This window comes from Panthera leo, chromosome A2 (genome assembly GCF_018350215.1).
Source record: "Panthera leo isolate Ple1 chromosome A2, P.leo_Ple1_pat1.1, whole genome shotgun sequence".
NCBI lineage: Eukaryota > Metazoa > Chordata > Mammalia > Carnivora > Felidae > Panthera > Panthera leo.
In genome coordinates, this window is record NC_056680.1 from 147,661,301 (window position 1) to 147,683,407 (window position 22,107).

At 40.6% G+C, this 22,107-nt stretch overlaps 1 protein-coding gene across 5 annotated transcripts in view; it reads left to right on the forward strand.

Moving 5' to 3' along the window:
- Positions 1-22,107, forward strand: part of EXOC4 (exocyst complex component 4) — a 750,505-nt gene that overhangs the window by 22,045 nt on the left and 706,353 nt on the right. For all 5 annotated transcript variants that reach the window (XR_006198787.1, XM_042925097.1, XM_042925116.1 and 2 more), the window contains exons 2-3: positions 1,231-1,420; positions 11,921-12,115. Coding sequence is in view for 4 of the 5 variants with exons in the window: in XM_042925097.1 (XP_042781031.1) it covers positions 1,231-1,420; positions 11,921-12,115 (385 nt within the window). In the remaining variant the exon portion in view is untranslated. The remainder of the gene's footprint in view (positions 1-1,230; positions 1,421-11,920; positions 12,116-22,107) is intronic.

Consider the following 22,107-nt stretch of genomic DNA (forward strand, 5'->3'; position numbering starts at 1 on the left):
ACCACAGCCAACAGATAAGAGAAAAGGGTTTCTTTGTTGCTGATTACAACACTAAATAAAAAAATTTTTCAAAAAAAGATAATAAAAGAAACAAAGATCTGTGGCCCACATATCAAACTAAGTTATTGAAAGGTTTTTAATAAGTGTATCTATCTCATTCCCTGGTTATTGTTGATTTATATCAATCTCATTAGTGCTGTTGGAAGAATAGTAAACGTAGGGATTGTCTTCTGGTGTAGCTTATATTATTGTTGTTGTAACATACTTTAGAATCGATATGACTTTATTTCCGGGCTGTTGGGGGCTCTGTGCCAAATTTAGTTCATTTAAATGAGCTATTTGGAATGTAGTTCTTCAGTGTATAAGTAATTTTATCAGTGAGTACACTTTTAGCTCTATGTAAAAGACAGGTTGAGGGTGACTTAAACAGTGGGTGTTGGTTCTCTCCCCTAACAAGAAGCCCTGAGGTAAGGCAGTGTAGAGTTGGCTGCTTTGGTGGCCCAATGATGTCACAGCAGTAGCTGGCATTTCTCTTGGCTTTCCCTTCCATGGTTGTAAGGTGTGTGAAACATTTGAGTATCTTAGCGTTGTGTAATAATCGGGAAAAGGGACCTGCCTCCTATTAATCTTGCAAGAAAACTCCTGGAGGCCCTTAGGTCTCATTGGTCAGATTTGCCACGGATAAGGCGAATGGAATTACTGGGATTCACTCAAGTGATCAAGACCCGCCCAGACTCTTGGAGAGTTCATGCTGCCTCTTAATGGATTAAAATTGGTATGCCAGGGAAAGAGTGAAAGCCTCCTTGGATAGGCAAACAGCAAATCCACTTAGATGGGCTACTGAAATTTGCTATGAAAGTGGTTTCATATTTTCTGTTAGTAACTTGTTTTCATTTCCTCCCTAGTTAGTTAGATGAATGTGCCAGCATATTAACTTGTCTTTTACTGTTTTGCTTTTAAATGAATTTTTTAAAAAAACGTTTATTTTTGAGAGAGAGAGAGAGAGAGAGTGCATGCCAGCCAGGAAGGGGCAGAGAGAGAGACAGAGGATCCGAAACAGCCTCTGTTCTAACAGCATGGAGCCCGATGGCGGGGCTTGAACTCACGAACCGCGATATCATGACCTGAGCCGAAATCGAGAGTCAGACGCTTAGCAGAGTAAGCCACCCGGGCACCCCCTTTTTTGCTTTTAAATTTGATTCGGTTTGATATAATCTCTGTCTTCACCAGGACTCTGTCTACCAGTGATGATGTTGAAGACCGAGAAAATGAGAAGGGCCGCCTTGAAGAAGCCTATGAGAAATGTGACCGTGACCTGGATGAGTTGATTGTACAGCACTACACAGAGTTGACGACAGCCATTCGCACATACCAGAGCATCACAGAGCGCATTACCAACTCCCGAAATAAGATAAAGCAGGTGAGCCTCCTTCCCTCCTGTGATTGTCGCACCGCATCTACCGTTAGTAGCGTGTAGAGGTGCCACGGTGGTGGTGAATGGCCATAGTGAGTGATGCGTAACGACGCTTTTCGGGAGTTTTGCAAGTGTCTTTGAAAGCCTGGCTGCGGAGGATCACAGAGGGCATCCCAGGCTTGCCTCTTCCCGATGTCTTATCCTTGGCTTCTGCTGCTCCTTCTCCTTGCCGTGTGAAATGGTGTGGAGGAGGTGGCCTCAACATGAAGACACTGAAGGGCCTCTTGCTATTAGAGGCTCCCATTTCTGTGTATCAAATGTATGGCGTCTGGTCCTATCCCACACTGTGTGTGTGTGTGTGTGTGTGTGTGTGTGTGTGTGTGTTGCTGTAGCAGTTGAAAAATTTTTTGAAATTTCGGCTTTCACTGTGTCCCCTCATTTGAAATTGGTTGTGATTTCTATGCAGTCATTGTACATTCTTGGTATGATTTTGAGAAGAAACCCTAACTTACAGATTATTTCAACATGCATTTATGGATACTGGCATTCTTGAATATCGTTCTTCAGTAGTGACGAGCATGTATTAACTTACTTACATTTTGTCATTTTCTTAATATTTTGCAGCAATTTCTTTTCATTCTTTTTTTCTTCCTCCCCATCTTTCTACTTCTTGCCCCCTTTTCTCTCCCCGCCCACCTCCTTCCTTTTGTAGTAGGTCCTTGAAAAACTCTTGGTTCCTGGCTACCAGGTCTTTACTGCCTAAAGGATAAAGTGGGCTCATAAAGGTTATTTTTATATTTGGCCTGAGGGATGAACTGACATGTAGGTGCTGTCACGTTGTCATATGGTTTTGGCCATGTGTTTCGAGGGTCACTCCTTTTAATACCACTCTGATGGCATTAATTGCTACCACTTAGCACTGCTTGTTTGCCAGGCATGGCTGTTCCTCACTCAGCAGACTAGGATGTAAACGCTGGTCTCCCTTTCAGGTCCTTGCTGCTGGTTTTCAGACATCTTTTAAGTGGTAACCTCCCTTTTTGAAATGAGCTGTCTTGTGGAACCCCGATATGTTAGCTGCCTCTTGTTTGGTGTTGGGTGAGAGATGCAGGGCCTCATGCTTGATCCCCTCCTTAAAAGCCTGCAGCTGGGGGTTCCTGGGTGGCTCAGTCGGTTGGGCGGCCGACTTCGGCTCAGGTCATGATCTTGCGGTCTGTGTGTTCGAGCCCCGCGTCGGGCTCTGTGCTGACGGCTCTGTGCTGATGGCTCGGAGCCTGGAGCCTGTTTCCGATTCTGTGTCTCCCTCTCTCTGACCCTCCCCTGTTCATGCTCTGTCTCTCTCTGTCTCAAAAATAAATAAACGTTAAAAAAAAAATTAAAAAAAAAAAAAAAAGCCTGCAGCTGCCCTTCCAGCACCTCTGTGGCCACAGGGCTGCACAGACCATTTGCAGCACTCTGGCTGTGCTGTTGCTCGGTCAGGGAGTTCCCTGCACTGTGCCCGCCTGGTGGTATCTTCCCCGCCTTGTGCCCGCCCGGGGATATCTAGGCTCCCAGCTTTCCCGCATTTTCTTTTCTGTCTTCTAGGCCTTATGTTATGATTTTCTAAGCAGAGACCTAAATTATTCTTCTAAGAATGTGGTTGATAGTTTCAGCCTCTCTGAGTACCGGTTGAGAACCAGTAAGCTCTTAACCTATTTTGAAGCAATTTGTTGACCTCTTTACCTTGTCAAATTAACTGGGAATTTTCAAAAGGAATACTATAATTCTTAGCCTTTACAAATGATGAGTTCATCCTATGGATTTATCTGTGAAACTAGGTAAAGCTGTAGATCAGTTTAAAGTAAACTGTAGTCCATTTTGACCCAATACACTAACCTCAAGAGGAGTCAGAAAATGAATGTTCAGCGGTGCTGACCTTCTGGCTCTGCCCCGGGGAATCCCAGGAAGGGTGAAGGTTTGGTATCTCTGTTTTCTGATTAGTTTGCTTGGCTGAAAGGACTTTGTCATAATGTCAGGGGAAGCGCTGTAGTGGTTTCTGCTTTGACCCCCTCTCACTTGGAGTCGATAGCCTCTTTGCCTAGAGAGTGTTGGCTGGTTTTGAAAAGAGTCTCATCTTGATTATTTCACATTTACTTTAGTGGCTATAGTCTGTCCACCATCCCCATTTTTAAGTACGTTGGGATTTTGAGTGAAAGAAAATAAAAAGAAAACTTGGTGTTTGTTACATCAGACAGTTGTCAAAGTAAATGTCACACAATTCTGTTATGAATTAGCTTCAGTATTGGGAAGAGAAAGGGCTAACGCTCTTTTCCAAAAAGCCTCTAGTAATTGATAAGTAAGAGCAGAAAAATGTTGGGGGGAAAAATGAAAGCGAATTTGTTTCTATTGTATAATTCGACAGTTTTATAATGTGAAAGTCCATTTCTTATCACCAAGGAAACGCTGATGTTTTCTTCTGAATCTTTCCCTGTCATTTTTGGTTTTTAATTGTTACTTTGGATTGTATGTAAAATCTCGGTGGATATAGGTGTGTGTATTTTTAAAGTAAAAGTGGGGATGATTGTATAATCATGGGGCTACATGATTTCACACCCAGCAAGATATTGAGGATGTATAGATGTGAGTTGAAATTTTCTTTCTGCTCTCTGCCAAAAGTAATGAGGATTCATTCAACAAATACCTGTTGAGTGCTGGCTGTGTGCCTGGTTCTGTTTTAATTGCTGGGGTGACACCAGTGGAAAACACCTGTCCCTGTCCTCATGGAACTTACACGTTACAGGAGGAGACGGAAAAAGAAAGTAGGTGTTACTTAACAGCAGTGATTTAGTCTCTGTATAAAGTGCCTGTTTGGTGCTGAGCGTTGCTCTAGGCTCTGGGGTCTAGAAGTGAATCAAACAAATTCCTGTCCTTGTGGAGTTTACATTCTGCTTTACATTCTAGTCAAGGGAGACCCCACTATAAATTAGTAAAATGCTGTCTAACAGATGGTAAGAAGTGCTGTACTTAAGAATCCAAGAGCAAGGAAGGGAGAATAGAGAGTTGCTGCTTCAGTGGCCTAGCTGGGCAGAGTTCACTGAGGTTACATTTGAGCCAACACCTGCAGAAACTGAGGGAGAGTCAGGAGAAGCGCCTTAGGAAGAAGGCATGGCAGGGGCAGCAAGGTCTTGAAGCAAGAACATGATAGGAGTTTGGGGGAAGCAGTGAGGAGGCCAGTGGGGCTGAAGCAAAATGGGGTGGGGAGAGGTGAGAGTGCTGGACAGAGAGGGCGAGGGAGAGAGAGAGAGAGCTGGTGGGTGAGGTACAGTGTAGTGGGTCAGGTCACGTGGGGTTTTGGTGCCTGTAAGGACTTTGTTCATAACTCTTTGTGACGGGAGACCACTGTAATCAGCTTTTGAACATAAAACCGGCATGATATAACTAACGTTTTAAAAGGGCTAGCTGCTATTCTGAGAGTAGATTTTGGTGGGGACCAAGGCAGGTGAAGGTGTTCATGTTCACGCTTTTAAAGCTTGAGAACACAGAACTGTTTACATTTCCCACTGTGTTAATAGTTTCGTATATGGATTTATATTGGGAGGATCTATGTCCTTGGGGATATTGAGGTGACAGACAGAGTTGACTCTTTTCCCAGGTAGTCAAGTCTATTGGGAATGTTTTTCTAGATTAAAAAATTTACATGTCCATACAAGAGATATATATGATTGATCAGGTTGAGTGATGTGGATAATCAAAATACTTAGGCTACCCTATTATTACTGTTGAACACATAGTGATATCAGTCAGAATGAGATGTTACTGTATTAGAAAACTTCAGAAGCCACAGGTACTGCCAGTGTCTCATAATAATGACTGTTCCAGCAGCGGCACCAAAATAGAGGGATATGAATGGATACAAGCTGGGAAGTTGGGTAATGTTTGAATTTGAATGTGATTGTTGGTCTTTGAATTTGAGTGTTTCCTCCATGCTCTGCTAGGTAGACGAGAGGACATCAGATTTCTTTAAAGATACTAAGTGTCTGTCTAATGTTTATCACAGAAGCTGGAAGACAAGGGAAAACAGATACTTGTCTCTCTTGTGAGGTGTGCACAAACACTTTACGATTCCCCCCAATTTCAGCTGCTCTGTTGGTACTAGATGAAACTGCTAACTCATTTTTCTTGCCTGTAATTGGAAATAACTATATGTGATTATTCAAATGAAGTTGTTAAGAGCTTAATCATTGAGTAGTGCAACATTCATTACTTAACATTTAAAATAATTTTGTGGCTTTTATATGAAACTATACCTTAAGAGGCAGAATAAGAACAAAGAATAATCTTAATATAGAACATGTCGCAGTAGAGCAACATGGTTGTGGTAGGAAATTGTTTACGGCCCAAACGTATGATGGAAAAATCCCGGCTGCTTCTATGAGAAAGGGAGAAAGGGTAGAAAGGTGGGCTAAACGGTGGGCAATAATGCGCTAGCATAATTTAAAATGTACTAGGCAGTATTGCGTGTTAATGCGGTCACAAGAACTATGCGCTTATCTCTCCGTTGAGTTTAACTGTATCTGTATTTGTGTACCATGTCAAGACTCTGCAACTTAACGGAAAAGTATTGCCCTCAGAAGGGGTTCTGTGGAGCCTCTCAGATAATTTAAGACCTTAGAATGGCAGCTAAACCCGCCCCTCCTCCTCCAAAACTAAGGAAACAAAAGCATGGGAATAAAAGTTTGAGGGTAATTTAAAAGTGATCTGCAGTTCTAAAAGGCTTTTAAACAGAATGGTGAGTGGTGTTTCTGCACTTCTTTCTAGGCACTTTCTAGAAGGCTGTGGAAAAAAATGGGTTGGACACAGGTCAGGAGAATACCCATGAACACGCTTATATGTAGATTTATTTTTAACTACAGAAGAGAAAGTCTGTTTTGTACTTTCAGAATTAAGAATGACGTTGATTGTTACATTAGTTTTCACCTACCATCCCTTGTGTAGAACATTTCTAGTCTCTAGTTTCAGTGGGGTGCTTGCGCATTTGTTGTGCTTTATTATAGACAGTTTGCACACTCAAAGGCAGTCCCTCCTCCCATTATCCTTGATCAAAATCAGAAAGGCATTGAATTTGATGACTTAAGGCCTGGATCCATCAGCCTCTCGTACATGTATCTCTGCTACTCAGGCTCCAGGTAGTTTTCCTCCTGTCTTCATCTTCCCCAAGTCAAGGGTGCGAATAACTCTATTTCTCTGCTTTCTGTATCCTCTCCCATACCCATTCACAGTAACCTCTTGGGGCCTGTTACCCTCATTTTCTCTTTTGCTAATAGTCTCTAATTAGAATGGCTGGAAGTTCTAGTATATTGAAACTGAAATTCTTGCTGTGGCTGACCAGGTGATTAGGAGCAAATGTGAAGTTACTAGAAGTCTCAGGAAGGAAAGGAAACTTGTGTTTGAAGAAGGATTTCTGTACGTGGGTTTCGATGTCTTGATTTGAATAGCTTGACTCTGTGGATTTATTTCAAGAAGAAACAGGAAGATAATTTTTCAATCTTAATTATCCTGGTAAATTAAAACAGAATGGAATTAAAATACTGTTACCACATCGAGAAATAAAAGTTTAGATGTACTTTGGTAACTTTCTCACATTTTAGATGATGTTCATTGATGGATACAGTCCTGTTTCTCTTCCCTGTATAAAAACATTTATTGAGCTATAATTGACATACAATAAACTGCAGTATTTTAGAAGACAGTTCAGTGAGTTTTGGCAAATGTATATGTCCTAGGATGTGTTCCCATCCACCCCAGAGAGTTCCCCCTTGCTCCTTTGGAGTGAAAAGACTGTGTTCCTCTACTCCTTTCCCACTCCCCTCCACATCCTGCCCCAAACAACTGCTGATTTGAATTCCATCACTACATTAATTTTTGCGTGTTCTAGAACTTCAGTATGTACTTCTTTGTATCTGGCTTCTTTTGTTCAGCATAATGTTTCTGAGATTCTTCGTATTTCTTTTCTTTTATTACTGAGTAGTATTACCCCCCTGCCGCCCAAGTTTTAAAATAACATTTCTTCATAACCGTGACTTTCTAATCAAAAAGCTGAGGCCTCGGGGCAATTTAATATTAAAAGTTCTTGTACCTTCTTATGTCTGGAGCTTTGGCTAATAACTCAGTTTAGGGAATAGTTTTGGTGATGTTCATTTTCCACACAGCCTGATGCCGTCTCCCCCACCCCTAAACACAGACACAGAATCCACTTTTCTTTTCCATTTTCTTCCATGTAGTAAGCAAAAATGAGAAGTGAGCAGACTACATTGTATATATCCTGCTGTGAAATGCCCTAACAGTCCTTTTCCCGTTCAGAAAGGAGTTTGCCAAGCTTTACTGACACTAAGTAAGTTTATCCCGAGCCCTCTTGATCAAGAGCCTAGTTGGGTGTTGCACGACATAAAATTTATTTTTAACAATTTCCATAATAACTGTTAAACACCAAAGAAAAATCCGAGAATTACAGAACCCAGGTGATAAAAGTAGACTATCAGAAATCAAATTCAAGCAGATTTTAACTAAGGATTTAAAAGAGAATGGATTTAATAGTTGGAGTTCTTAGCCCAGAGACCAAGAGTGCCAAGAGGATCTGGGAATAGCCTTGAGAAATATGTTTAAGAAGTCCAAAAAAGGGCATTAAGAGATACACAGTTCCAAAATAAGACCTAGGGATGAAGAGTAGAGCCTGGGGAATACCGTCAATAATAGTGTTAACAACTTTGTATAGCGATAGATGGTAATGACACTTCGTCATGGTGAGCATTTTGTAATGTATATGATAGTCATATCGTTGTGTCATATACCTGAAACCAATAGTACATGTCAACCATACTTCAATTAATATTTTCAAAAGTCAAAACCGTAAGTGATGACAAAAACCAGTACTTCCCTACCTCATCCTTCCCCAGTCCCACTTCCAAAACTTCAGAGACACTGACTTTTACTCTTAGTAATATGCTTATACTATTCTTGGTTTTTCTACTTTAGACATTGGATATAAGCTTCCGGCTATGGAAGATGAGGATTTAGGTCCCCCTCCCACCGTTTCCTCTGCCCTACTTCATCTTCTTCCCACTTCCTCTCTCTAGTTGTATCCTAGTTGTTGGTTAAATAGATGCTGCTCATTTTATTACAGCTACGTGACTATTTCCCTCTGAGCCATCCAGCATACTATTTGTGCCTGTGCGGTTTTGTTGTTGCTGTTTTCCTTGCAGTTAATGCTTGAATCCTCCTGTTGCCTGTCTTCTGCATTGGTTTTCCCCTTTCCTGGATCCTGTGTTTCTGGTCTTCTGTTATTCTCTTGTGTTGATGGAGCACGTTCTTCACTAGCTTGCTGAGCTATGGTGCATCTAAGTTTTATCATTTTGAGAGCTTATAAGTCTGAAAATGTCTTTATTCTTCCCGCACACTTGATTGATAGTTTTTCTGGGAAATAATTCTCTCTTAGGATTTTGAAGCTATATCATTCCTTTGTCTTGTAGCTTTTAGCGTTGCTGTTGAGAAAAGTCTGATGCATTCTGATTCATAATGCTTTATATGGATTCTGTCCCTCCCCACTTCCCCCAAAAGCTTTTAAGATCGCCTCTCTATCCCATGTGTTCTCACACGGCAGGATCACATGTCCTGGCATGGTTCTTTTTTTACTCCATTTTCTTGAACGCTTGGTGTACTTTTTCAGTCTAAAAACACATGTCTTCCGGAACATTTTCTTTTATTATTGTATTTTTCTTTACTCCATTTGTCTCATTTTTCCTCCCCTGGAACTCCTATTTGGCAAATAGTGGACTTCTTGGATCAGTCTCCTCATTTCTTTTATCTTCCACCTTTCGTTTTTTGTTTTATTCTCTGTAGATTTCCTCAAAGATAGCTTCTGACCTTTATATTGGATTTTTTTCTACCATATTTTAATTTCCAAAGCTGTTTTTATTCTCAGGTTTTTTTTTTTTTTATAGCATCCTATTCTTGTTTCATTGATGTAATATTTCCTATTTTTCCTAAGGGATATTGATTATAGTTTTAAAAAATTTCTGTTCTGCATAGTTTCTGGTGTTCCCTGCCCCTCCCCGCCCAGCCCCATCCAGCAGTTTTTTCTTTTTGTTTGTTTTGGTGCCTGCCTTTTCATATTCCAAGCTTTCCTTGGCTGTCTGGTGATCCTCGTCTAACTATTTAAATGAAAGAGGGAGTCAGTACAAAGCTGATTGGAAAGCTCAGAGCATGTTGTGGGCCTTGTCTAGTGATGATCGTGCAGGGACCCAGTAGTTTCCTCGGTGAAACTTCAGGTGTCACTAACTCTGGGTCTTTTCGCCTTGTCATCTTTCCCAAGGAAGGCCATAAGTTTCCTGTGTTGGAGCTAAAAATCAGGCTGTGTGTATTTAGAGGCAACCCTAGCAGGAGGCTGGGTGTCCAGAGCAGGCTGAGGATTTTACTGTTCCATAGGCCCACTTTAATATCATTCTTGTGTTTGCAGTCTGGTGCCTCACACCTTCCCCTTAGTGATGTCTGGCCTGGATCCTTTCTGATTGAGTTTCTTCAGGTCATAAGCCTTCTAGTTGGCCAGTGTTTGGGGGGAGGGAATTACCCATCTGTGTGGATTGATGAAGGTCCAGGGCTCAAAATACTCCCTATGGAAGGTGTTGGCCCTGGGGCTCCGGCTTTCGGTGTTCTCGGCACCTCCTTGTCAGTGGTAGCAAACCCGTCTCCATACTAAGACTTTCAGATCACTCTGCTCTGCTAAATTACCCACATTCCATCTTCCTGCCAACTTGAAAAGTTTTGTTACCATCTCTTATATACCATTCCCCCCCTCTGTTCTCTTTTCTAGATGCTTTATGATTAGCAAAAAAAAAAAAAAAAAAAAAAAAAAAAAATCACTTAAGGACTGCAGAAAGGGGAAGGAAGGAGTGGAGGTAATTAGCATTGTCTTTGGTAGTTTTTCAAAAGGGTCCATGACTCCTTCCAAAGCGAATAATCATTCCACTGTGCTTATCAGGAGAGATTACAGAATCTCTTTATTTAGGGTTCTTTTTACATTGGAGAGTTTCATAAAGGTATGATAGGTGTATTGTCCTTAAGTTATTGGGATAGAGTAGATGCTTTCTCAGCAGAGAAATGTTTCTCAAGAAACATTCTGATCTTAGCATTCCATCTTTATATTTTCCTTGTTTGTCGGAAAATGTTAAAATTTAGTTTTATAATCACCAGAAGCAAAGTGTTCATGAGTGTATGCACCACCACACCAGATCTTGTGGAAGACAAATTTTCAATGGTCAGAAACGTGGTAGACTTTCTGGGCTGATGGAAATGTCTTATACATGATGGTTTGGATTATACAGGTGTCTTACATTTGCTAAAATTCATCAAATGGTATAACTGACATGTATTCATAAATTTTACCTAAAACAAAAACCAAATTAAACAAATACTGAATTCGAATTTAAAAATACATGTGAGGACTGTCAAAAGTACATGAGAGTAGTTCTGTGAATTGTGAAAGGTCCTGATTCTTTTTTTTTTTTTTTAATTTTTTTTCAACTTTTTAAATTTTTATTTTTGGGACAGAGAGAGAGACAGAGCATGAATGGGGGAGGGGCAGAGAGAGAGGGAGACACAGAATCGGAAACAGGCTCCAGGCTCCGAGCCATCAGCCCAGAGCCTGACGCGGGGCTCGAACTCACGGACCGCGAGATCGTGACCTGGCTGAAGTCGGAGGCTTAACCGACTGCGCCACCCAGGCGCCCCAGATTCTTTTTATTTCATGTTGTAAAAATTGAAAAACCTTAATTATGAACATGAAAATGTGCTCATCATGCACATCGTGACTACCTCCTGCTCCTTCTCCTCCTGTTCTGTCGAGCTGTGCCGTACTGGTCACTAAGCTAGATCCATGAGAATGTTTGAGATTGTCTTATTTAATATCTAAAAATCCTTGATACGTCCTAGTGCTTTTATTTTGAGATGGTCTCTGGACGTGTCTCCTCTTTTCTGGAAAGCGGGCTTATTTTCGTGTTAGTTGAGATGAATGCACAGTTCACTGGCTGTAAGCTTCAGCTGAAGTTGTGGATCTAGGGTGGTCCAAGTGAGCTGTCTGCTGAATAAGAAACATGTAGAGAAGAATTGGGAAGGAATCAGCATGGACTCGATCAGTCATTCCCTTTTAGATAGTTTAACATCCGTGGGTTCTTCCTGTCTTCAGAGTGCTGTATATCCTAAGTAGCTTCTTCCAGATTCACTCAAAGGTAGGTTAGGAGTAGTTTTCTCATTTCACAGGGGAGCAGATACACACAGAGGTGGAGACCCCCATCCATGCGAGTCAGTGTCAGAACCAGGATTAGAATTTTGCAAGCCAGCCAACCACCGGGAACTAGTGGGAGGGGGAATTGGGAACTGTTACTTCTAGTGACACTGGTAGTGAAAAGTACTAACCAGATTATAGGTTTAGGATGGCAAGACTCTGGACTGACCCAAGGTTGAATCTGTTTATTGTAGGTGAAAGAGAATCTGCTTTCTTGCAAGATGCTGTTGCACTGTAAACGGGATGAGCTCCGGAAATTGTGGATTGAAGGAATTGAACACAAGCATGTCCTGAACCTGCTGGATGAAATTGAGAATATCAAGCAAGTGCCTCAGAAGCTGGAACAGTGCATGGCCAGCAAGCACTATCTCAGTGCCACCGACATGCTGGTGAGAGAGCTGCCTGTGCGAACGGTCATTTCTGCTAAGATAGGAAAGCCCTTGCTCTTGTTCTCTGAATGCTGTCTTTCACGTAGCACATTACAGACCGCCTCTTGGGATTCACAAGCCCTTGTAGGTGAAGCCTGACCGGTTCTCTTCCTAATTTCAGTGTTTGAAGTGGTAGGCGATTTTTTATGCGTTATCTGCCTTTGGAACAATGGCAAGGTGCGTAATGGTAAGAAACTGGTACCTAGATCACGTTGGCATGGTAATGAAGATGTTTGAATTTCAGAGAAAGGTGGCTAATGAATCCTATTTTATTTTATTTTTTATTTACTTACTTTTTTAAAGTAGGCTCCATGTCCAATGTGGGACTTTAACTCACAACCCCAAGATCACGAGTTGCATGCTCTACCAACTGAGCCAGACAGGCACCCCTAATGAATCCCATTTTAAAGAATGAAATCTGTATGAGAGACAACTTAAGGATATTTACGGACTTCACGTTCCACAAATTCTTTGAAGGGATTGTTATGTGAGGGCTTTGTTTTTTCCTTTAAACCGAAGAGCAAGAAAATAATTTTGGAGCAATAATTCTGGAAGCGACTTTGTCAAGCAAGCATACTCCACAGACTAGCCTTTAGCCTCTGAGTCATTCTGTTACTTTTTTTGTTTTTTTTAAAGTAAGCTCTACACCCAGCATGGGGCTCAAACTCCCAGCCCTGAGATCAAGAGTCACATGCTCTACTGACTGAGCCAGCTGGACGCTCCCATTCTGTTACTTTTTGAATTAGAAATGAAAATTCAGAGAATGTTGTTACTGGTGGTGCATGTGCTGAGTGTCAAGAAGATGAATAAAAAATAATACACATCCTATTTCCTAACAGTCCTAACTTTCCCAGGGCTGGTGGCTCTTAGAGGGCTGCTCTATCTACCCCCCCACCCCCGCCCCCCCGCCGCTTTCCACATGACCACCCCACTGCCGTGTTACTCGAGCTGTCTGGGGACTACAGAAGCCCTCCATAGCAGGTGACTGCATTTGGTTCCTCTTTTCCACAGTAGGTGAGAGTCCCCTGTCTTTGTTTCACTGAGTTAGATTCGCTGTAACACTGAAAAAAACACTGAGACGACTCGGTGGGAGAAGCAGGATAAATCTTCCAAATGGTTCCAATTTAGATTTTCAAAAAGAATTACGCTGTAAGTCCTTCATGAGAACCTGTTAAGGGAATTCGGTTGCTAAGATGTGAGATACGCTGTGATATTCTGTCATATATTGAAACCTGGTGTATGATAGGAGTAAACAGTAAGCAGTCGCTGTAACCAGTCAGCTAACAGGACAGGAGGAGATGTGGAATGCCACCTGTGTGGTCTCTCTGCCTGTTGTCCTCAGTGTCCTCTTGCAGACTGTTGCTTTCACAAGTGGGTGGGGTTTGGGTGTTTGGGGGAGGAGAAAGGGTGTGGGCTGTGGCCAACGTCTTTCCAGCTTTGCGGAGGAAAATTTCTTGTAATTAAAACGTGCAGGGACAGGGGTGCGTGGGTGGCTCAGTCAGTTAAGCATCCGACTTTAGCTCAGGTCATGATCTCACGGTTCATGGGTTCGAGCCCCATGTTGGGCTCTTTGCTGACAGCTCGGTGCCTGGAGCCTGCTTCGGATTCTGTGTCTCCCTCTCTCTCTCTGCTCCTCCCCCTCTTGTGTACTCTCTTTCTCTCAAAAATAAATAAATAAACTTAACCCACCCTCCCCCCCCCCCAAAGAAAACATGGATAGGGTCCAGATTGGGCCAGCTTGAATACTATGATTGTCAGTTCTAACTAAAATCATGTGGTTGGGAGGAGTGGGGTGGGAAGGAGGAGCATTTACCTCCAGAAAGGAGTGAGTATATGAGCTGTGTTGCCCAGAAGTTCCTTTTTTTTCCCTGTTTGTCATTGTTTATATATAATGGACACTAATATTTTGTCAGAGGTATTTGAAATATCTTCTCCTAGTTAGTGGTATATATTTATGCTTTATGAAGCCCTTTGTTACAAAGAAGTTTTGAAATTTAATGTGGTAAGATTTCTTTCTTTTTTCCTTTATCTGATTTTTAAGAAAAATTTTTTTCTATCCCAGTGTCCTCTAGAGAATCTACTATGTCTTCTTTAATTCATTTGGACTCTGTTTCCGTATATGGTATAAACTCGGGATCTAATTTTATCTTCTATGTAAAAAGCCACTTAGCTCCAACCATTTGCTAAATTTATTTCCTACTGACTTCTAATGCCATCTTGGTCACATACCAAGTTTTCACGTATGCATGGGTCTGTTTCTGAGCTCTTCATTTTTATTAATTGGTCTTGTCTATATCTGCACTGAAACCATGCTGTTTTAATTACCGTTATTTTATGATATAGCTTGATAGCAGGTGGAGACGTTCCCTCACCTTGCTTGTCAAAACAGACAGAACTGTCTGTTCTATTCTTGGCCCTTTACTCTTCCGTATGAATTTTAGTATCAGCTTGTCACATTCTGCAAGAAGCGTCATGAGACTGATTCATTGTAAGCATTTCATCTTCATATTACCGAGTCTTTCAGTGAACAGGATAGACCTCATTTATTGAGATCTTCATTTATGCTCTATATAATAATGCTTAGTAATATGTTCCTTAGAGGTATTAAATATATCTTATTGCTGGCTATCATATTTTTTAAAACAGTGGCGCTTTATTAATAACAATTTTTAGTTATTTGTTAGTGATGAAGGGATGTGATAGATGTTTAATTGATCATATGTTCCTGAATCTAATCCCAGTCCTGTCTGCCTGGAAAATGATTTATTTATTTATTTATTTATTTATTTATTTATTTATTTAGGGCTTAGCTCAGATTTCTTTAGCTCTCTGAATGTCCCAGGTGATTAGGTGCTTTTTCCAAAAAATTAGGCATTTGTTTTTATCGTGGTTGAGAATACTTGACCTGAGTAGATGCCTTTTTTTGTTTGTTTGTTTGTTTCCATAAGCTGCATGTACTTCCTTGTAATACAATTGCTTTTGTTTGTATGGTAGGTCATTGAGGGCAAGGGCTATATCTTATTTATTTTTGTCTGCCTTGTGCTGAGCACCTTGGGCCTCATATAGTCAGGGTTCACAGATCGTTAGCCAGATGGGTAACCATGTGAAAGACTTTAATAGAGGAAAGAGGTGTTTCGTCTCTAGGGGCTCTGGTCTGATTTTTTCTTTGGGTTTGGTGTTTGTCTTAATGACAAAGTCTTCCAGTTTCCAGCCTTTCCCTTTAGCAATATTTGAGTGAACAACAAAAAACAATAATTACACTAGCAGCCAATACGTACTGAGTATTCGCTATGTCATTACATTTAAGAAGCCCATTTGTTAACGCATTTAATTCTGACAGTGACCCTATGAGAGATGGGTTTCTGATGTGCTCTCCATTTTTCCGACGAGGTAGTTGCTTTGTATGATCTGAGGAGCTGGAGCATCCTAATGTACAATGAAGATTTCATGAAGGTAGGATTAAAGGTGTGCTTAAAAGGTTGGAAATTTCCTTCAATTTGGCCTTTTGTATATGAGTGGATAGTAAGGGCTATAATTGCTCTTTCATTGGACTTGATGTGAAAAAATACTCACATTTCCTTTCCCCGTGGCTATGTGCTATTAGAAGTAAAATCTACTTAAGGCATCTCGAGGGTCAAAATGAAACATGCTTGCTAAAAGACGTCATAGGAAAGTGAAGACAAAAAATCAAGTCTTTCAAAACTCTCCGATTTCCTTGGATCTGTTTATCAAAAGATTTTGCATTTCCGTTGTAAGGCAGGTGCAGACACCCAGGAGTGTAATCCCTACTCCGGTTCATAAATCCAGAGTAAATAAATCAGTGGTGACCCATGGCCCTTGTCCGCTCCTGCAATTGCTACTTCACTGTCACACTGGGCTGATAGCTAGAGACTTGGCCTCTAGATGGGATATCTATTTCTTCTTTTGATATGATAACCTGAGTATTGCCTAAAATAATTAAATTGTCATGACAGGGACTGTCTGCAAATAGGCATGGCCTTTTGTTTCCTTCTTCAAGGTAAACAGCTGCTGTTAGCTCATGAAAGGCTCAAAGTGGTCCAACAAGAAGCCTGCATCCGTCACATTGAAATCAGAGACTTGATTAATATTGTAGCCTGTAGCTTTGCGATATGTATGGTTTGAATTAGACCTCTGCAGTCATTGTGCTGGGTTGATGCAAGCACATTAATGACATAATTTCTGGTTGCTGCATCACATTTCTGCAGTCTGTCCTTTGTATTCCACTCACATTAATTGAAGTAATTTTGCCAGTGAAGCGTGTTTCAAACCTCTGCATTTAAATTGAAATTTTAATTCCCTTATTGTCTTGAAAAGACGGCTGAAGATGCCTTGTTACAGGTTTCATTATCACTCAGAACACTCCAGCTGCTGGTTCTAATGTACAATGACTGATTAATTCCGGGAAGAATTATTAATATAAGAACAGCAGCTTCTTCCCAGTGGCATGAGCTAACCAGGAAGGTATTTGATGATAGTTAATATTTTTATGAACTTTTTTAAAGGAAAATTTACGTGGAAGTCTGCATCACACGAAAACTGCACAGATGAGCTTTGAAAACCACTTACCCAAGTTCTGATTTATCAACCCATAGAAGTCGACTCATAATTGCATTCAATCAGTGGAAACTGAGCCAGTGTGGGTAGTTTTGAACCACTTGAGCTGACCGTCACAAGGCCTGGGACTACATTTTTTTCATTTTTAAGTCTTCCTGAGATTGTAGAGATTTTGGATGTCTCTTGTTTTTCTATTTATAGTTTTTTTAAAAAATCATAGCTGTGTACTAAGATAAGGATTATTATAATAACTACTTAGATTTATGTAGTTGCCTTCCGCCCAGAGAATCCCACGTGCTTTGAGAGAATAGTATGGTGGAATTATATCACTTACACTGAAAATGTGGCCACATCGGGCATAAAGGGAGTAAGGCAGCAGTTTAATCTCATGGTTTTCTAAGCTCCTATAATAAAAATATACTTCTAATGGTTTCAGCTTACAAGAGCCTTCGCATTAGTTGTATAACAATCAAGGTCGTGAATGTTAGTGTGGGTCAGATGGACCTGTGTTTGGGTCCTGGCTTTGACTTTTACTAGCTGGATCACTTGGGGCTAATTCTTTGACCCTGCCGAAAGTTGGGAGTTGAGAATTACATCTACTCCCAAGGATTGTTGAAGGGATTAAATGAGATACTAAGCTATTTATATAAAGTACACGCAGTATACACAGTAAGTGCTTAGAAATGTTATTTATAGTGAATTGATTACTTTAATGGATACTGTAAGAAGGATAATGGTGATTGCTCCCACATGAGAAGTTCGCAAAGTGTTCGGAAGTGGACTTGTTCTGAACTGTTGAGAGTTGGAGTAGGGCTGGCTAGGTTAGGCATTATGGATTCCTTCTTCCCTTAAATGGACATCTATCTAAATGAAAGACTACCCCACATTTTATGTAGTCCAAGGAGTTCCTGCAGGCCTAGATAAGATTTTTCTCTGAAAACGGGTGCCTGGCTGGCTCAGTTGGTGGAGCTTGATGTCAGGGTTGTGAGTTTAAGCCCCACGTTGGGTGTAAAGATTACTTAAAAATAAAATCTTAAAAAAAAAAGATTTTTCTCTGAAAACAAGGCTAGTCTGATCTAACACATGCACAGAAGGATGATCAGGACCCTAAAGTTCTTTCCCATATATTTGGGATTTGACATGGGCAAATTTCAGATTCTGTGTCAATCACCTTTTTGGCTTACTTCAACGATATGTTCATAGCAATGCAATTTGTCAGTAAACTATCTAGGATCAGTTTGTTGCAGAATCGACTCTTAGGTAACTAAGTGTGTTTTTCTGCTAGTATTGTAAGTAGATATAAGCCAGTTCACTATTGGAGGGTACTTATCAATAATGTTGATTGTAGTGTTATAAAGTAGTTGATGTTAAGCTATTTTTTTCTGTCAGTGCTTAGATGGCAGGACCAGTGGACCAGCGAGCTTGTTCTTTATGCTGCCATTAGAACTGTGTCATTAGCAAATAGACAAATTCTTCTTTTCTCATATTATGGGCAGGGAAGGGGTGATCATGCATCTACTATCAAATGATTAATGCACAAGAAAGAAAAAGGGGGCAAAGTGTACATCCCTTTCGTCTGATCTGAGAGTTTCTAAGATCTCCCAGGACGGTTTTTTCTCATTATGACTGTGGGAATGGTATTGAGGTGAAAACTCTATAAATATCGAGAGCTGGAACATTCTAGTGAACTTATTGGACTTAACCTGAAAGTGGTAAGTGACTGCAAAAATGTTTCAATATTCCATATAGATTTCTCTACACGTTAAAAAATATATCCGTGATCAATAATGAAATAGCCACCATTAAGCCCATCTATTTCTAGTGTAGAATATTGCTTTGAAAGACCATTGCCAATATTCTGTACTAATAACAGGAAAGAATCGGGCACATGTTTTGGTAGACTTAACAAAGAATGGTATGATGCCATTGTCGATGACTTCCGGTTGCTGGGAAATATATCTGAATGTGTGCCCTTAACCTTGAAGGAGCTTACATGCTAATAGGGAGAGACAGTGAACAAATAAAGAGTCTCATATCACGATGAGCATAACAAGAAAGTGGGGATCAGGAAAATTGGGGATGGAGGTAGGGTAGTATGGTTTGCTCTATAAATAAGGTGGTCAGCTATAGCTGCTTCTAGCTGCATTTGGGACCCCTTCAGGCCTTCAAACGCCTACATCTGATCTTTTCAGAAAGGTTTAGGAAGAGCTGAAAATAAAGGTATTAAACAAGAAATCTTGGTAGTTGTCTAAAATTAAATGAGTAGGCCTAATGTGGCAGCTTTATTTTTTTCCTGGAGAGTAAAAGCACAGGGCTTGTAAACAATTATTTGTGTTCGTGTCCAATGCCCTTTTTTATTTATATTTGTTTTTGAAGGCTAGGGTAGCACACTGTTTGAAAAGCACCCGGTCATTGTATTAGCTTTCCTTCCCTTTTACTTTGTTCTTTTATCTGCTTTTCTTTGCCTCTTTTATTTTAAAGCAAATAGAAATTTTGTTATATTACACTAAACCTCATAAGGTTCAGCAGTTTTCAGTTGACTCGCTTGGCTGTAGGGCAGTGATTCCCAAACTCTGCACATTAGGGACCTTCTTGAAGAAATCTAAAGCCCAGGTCCCACCCTACACTGATGACATTGAAGTCTCTGATGGTGGTACACTACCTTCAGTAATTTGACATTCTTCAGGTGATTCCATTGTACAGATAAATGTGGAACTGTAGATCTCGGGTATACCCTATGCCACTTAACAGAGTAAAACTAGTTGTCTTTGATGTCTTTTGATACCAGTTTTGAGGGGTTAGAAACCAAGTACTAGTAAAACCTTGGACTGTGAGTTACTTGTTCTGTGAGTGTACTGCAAGATGAGCAAACATTTCTAATAAATTTTAACTTGATCAATGAGTGATGTCTTGCAGTATGAGTCGTACGTGATGCTGAGTGTCACACGATCACAACTGAGCCAGTGGTTCTTGAAATCCGCTTTGATATAAAAGTGCTTTGGATTATAAGCATGTTTCCAGAAGGAATTGTGCTCACAAACCAAGGTTTTACTGTATTTGCACAAGACAGACTTTGCACAGTGATTGGTACGTTTTTGTAGAAATACTGTAGTGTGAAGTTGCTTTGTTGCCATCCTCTGTTGCAGGTTTTGGGTAGGGCTGACAAGTATTGGGCCCTTACTCTGATTTTATAGCCTGATTATTTGGTCAGTAGGAATGGTGTTGAGTGGTTAAATTAGATGCTCTCCAGGTTTGGGTGGACTTGAACTCTTCGGGGCTGCCTTCTTGGTGCTCTGCCTGCTGCTTTCTTCCTGTGGTTTCTTATTGGAATTGCATTGGGATTTCATGGGTTGAAATTGGAGCACAGATGTACTTACTGACGAGTGGTGGCTACGTACATCGGTGGTGTAGTGCAGACAGAATGGATTTGGAAGCCAGACGTTCTTAATTCTAGTCCTGACTCAACAACTCCCTAGTTCGGCGAGCTTAGACAAATCACTGTCTCTCTCTGTTATGTAGTATTCTCTTCTCTAGGGTGGATCTACAAATACCCTATCTAGATTGTAGACATGCTGTGAGAATAAAAGTGAAATTTGGTAAGGTTACAGTGCTTTGTAAAATATAAGGCAATAGACAAATTTAAGAAGGTGTAAGTAGCGTCATCATCACTATGACAAAGTGCCAGGTAAGAGAAAAGCGGTCATCTATCATCTGGGACTTGTTTATACCGAGAAGTCTTTCTCTCTCTCCTGGTGCTGCCATCACTAATGCATTAATCAGATCACCTGTGTGCACATGCCCTTTTATATACTTTCGCCCCGTATGAGGAATAAACTAAGGCAGGAATAATACACGAGGCCTTTGCTGACCTCCTCTGTCATATTCCAGGTTTCAGCCTCACATATGGACTTCCTCAAACAGGTTTCTGTTTGGTCATTGTGTGGCCAGATGGGGACCCTATATATGTATAAGTAGCTGCAGGTGACCACGCATGTTGATGGGAGCCCTCTATCTCAACTTGACAATGACTGGGGAAGGTGGATCAGTAGCTTTTGCCTGGCTTGACCAGATAGGAGCTTGTTGAAGTATGTTTTCTCTGGGATTTATCCCAGTACTAATTACTTGTTGTTCCTAGCTCTTCCTCTCACATTCCTTTGTGGGATTTTAACAGTTGATGTTAGTAAAGAATTGTGTAAGTGCTGGGCATTTCTAATGGATTGGGAATTTGTCTTGATTGAAGTGTGAGCCTGACGTGACTCTCAGAGACCTCCTTTGCCAACTCCTAAGATAATTGTTCTGTAACTTGTTCTTGTCCCAGAATAACAAAAAGATGACAGAAGTAAGTGGCTTTGGGACCCTTGTCAAATGAGGATGTCTTTCCTAGTGGTCTCTTCCCTTGTATTTTGGAGTAGGAACCTAGGATTTAGTACTGTCTTTATGGAGCACTGATGGGAACTGAGAATTGGAGGGACCATTAGATTAGGCACAAAGAAGGATTTTTTTTTTTAAGTTTATGTATTTATTTTGAGAGAGCGAGAGAGACAGACAGACAGAGCAGGGGAGGGGCAGAGAGGGAGACAGAGAATCCCAAGCAGGCTTTGTGCTGTCAGCACAGAGCCTGATGTGGGGCTTGGACTCAAAAACTTTGAGATCATAACCTGAGCTGACACCAAGAGTCAGACGCTTAACCATCTGAGCCACCCAGGCTCCCCATTGGGGGTGTGTGTGTGTGTGTGTGTGTGTGTGTGTGTGTGTGCGCGCGCACAATCTTGCCCATAAGCAATTGACATTTTAACTTTCACTTAAGGTGTTAGGTATGTTTAATTTCATCAGGAAAGTAATTATGAACTGATCTGTTGTAAGTTGATTTAGAACAAATAAGGCTCCAAATTTGGCATTATGTATCAGAAGCCCTAAATATGTGCATTACTTTGGACTTGGAATTCTACTTCTAGAATGGTAAGAGTTAAGCATTTTAATTATGTGATAAAAAATCTATACAAGGATAATTATCACAGAAAGATTTGTGAAAGTAAAAGAATATAGCAACTACTTTGTATGGGGAAGTGGTTTAAATCATTTGGGGAATATTCATTTTATGGAGTAGTATGAATGCTAAAAATATATTTGGTAATGGGCAGATGTTCCCAATGTATTGCCAAATGGAAAAAGCCTATTTAAAAATAATAATACTTTTTCAAAACTTTGTATGGAAATCGTTTGGAAGGAATCAGATTAAAACATATTTTACCTGAGTAGTGAAATGTGGACCATCTTTTTCCTTTGGGATTTTGTGTTTTTTGAGTTTTCTTGATCATGTATTTTTATAATTGGGAATTAAAAATAAAATAAAGGTTAAGAAAAATACATTCCTGGGC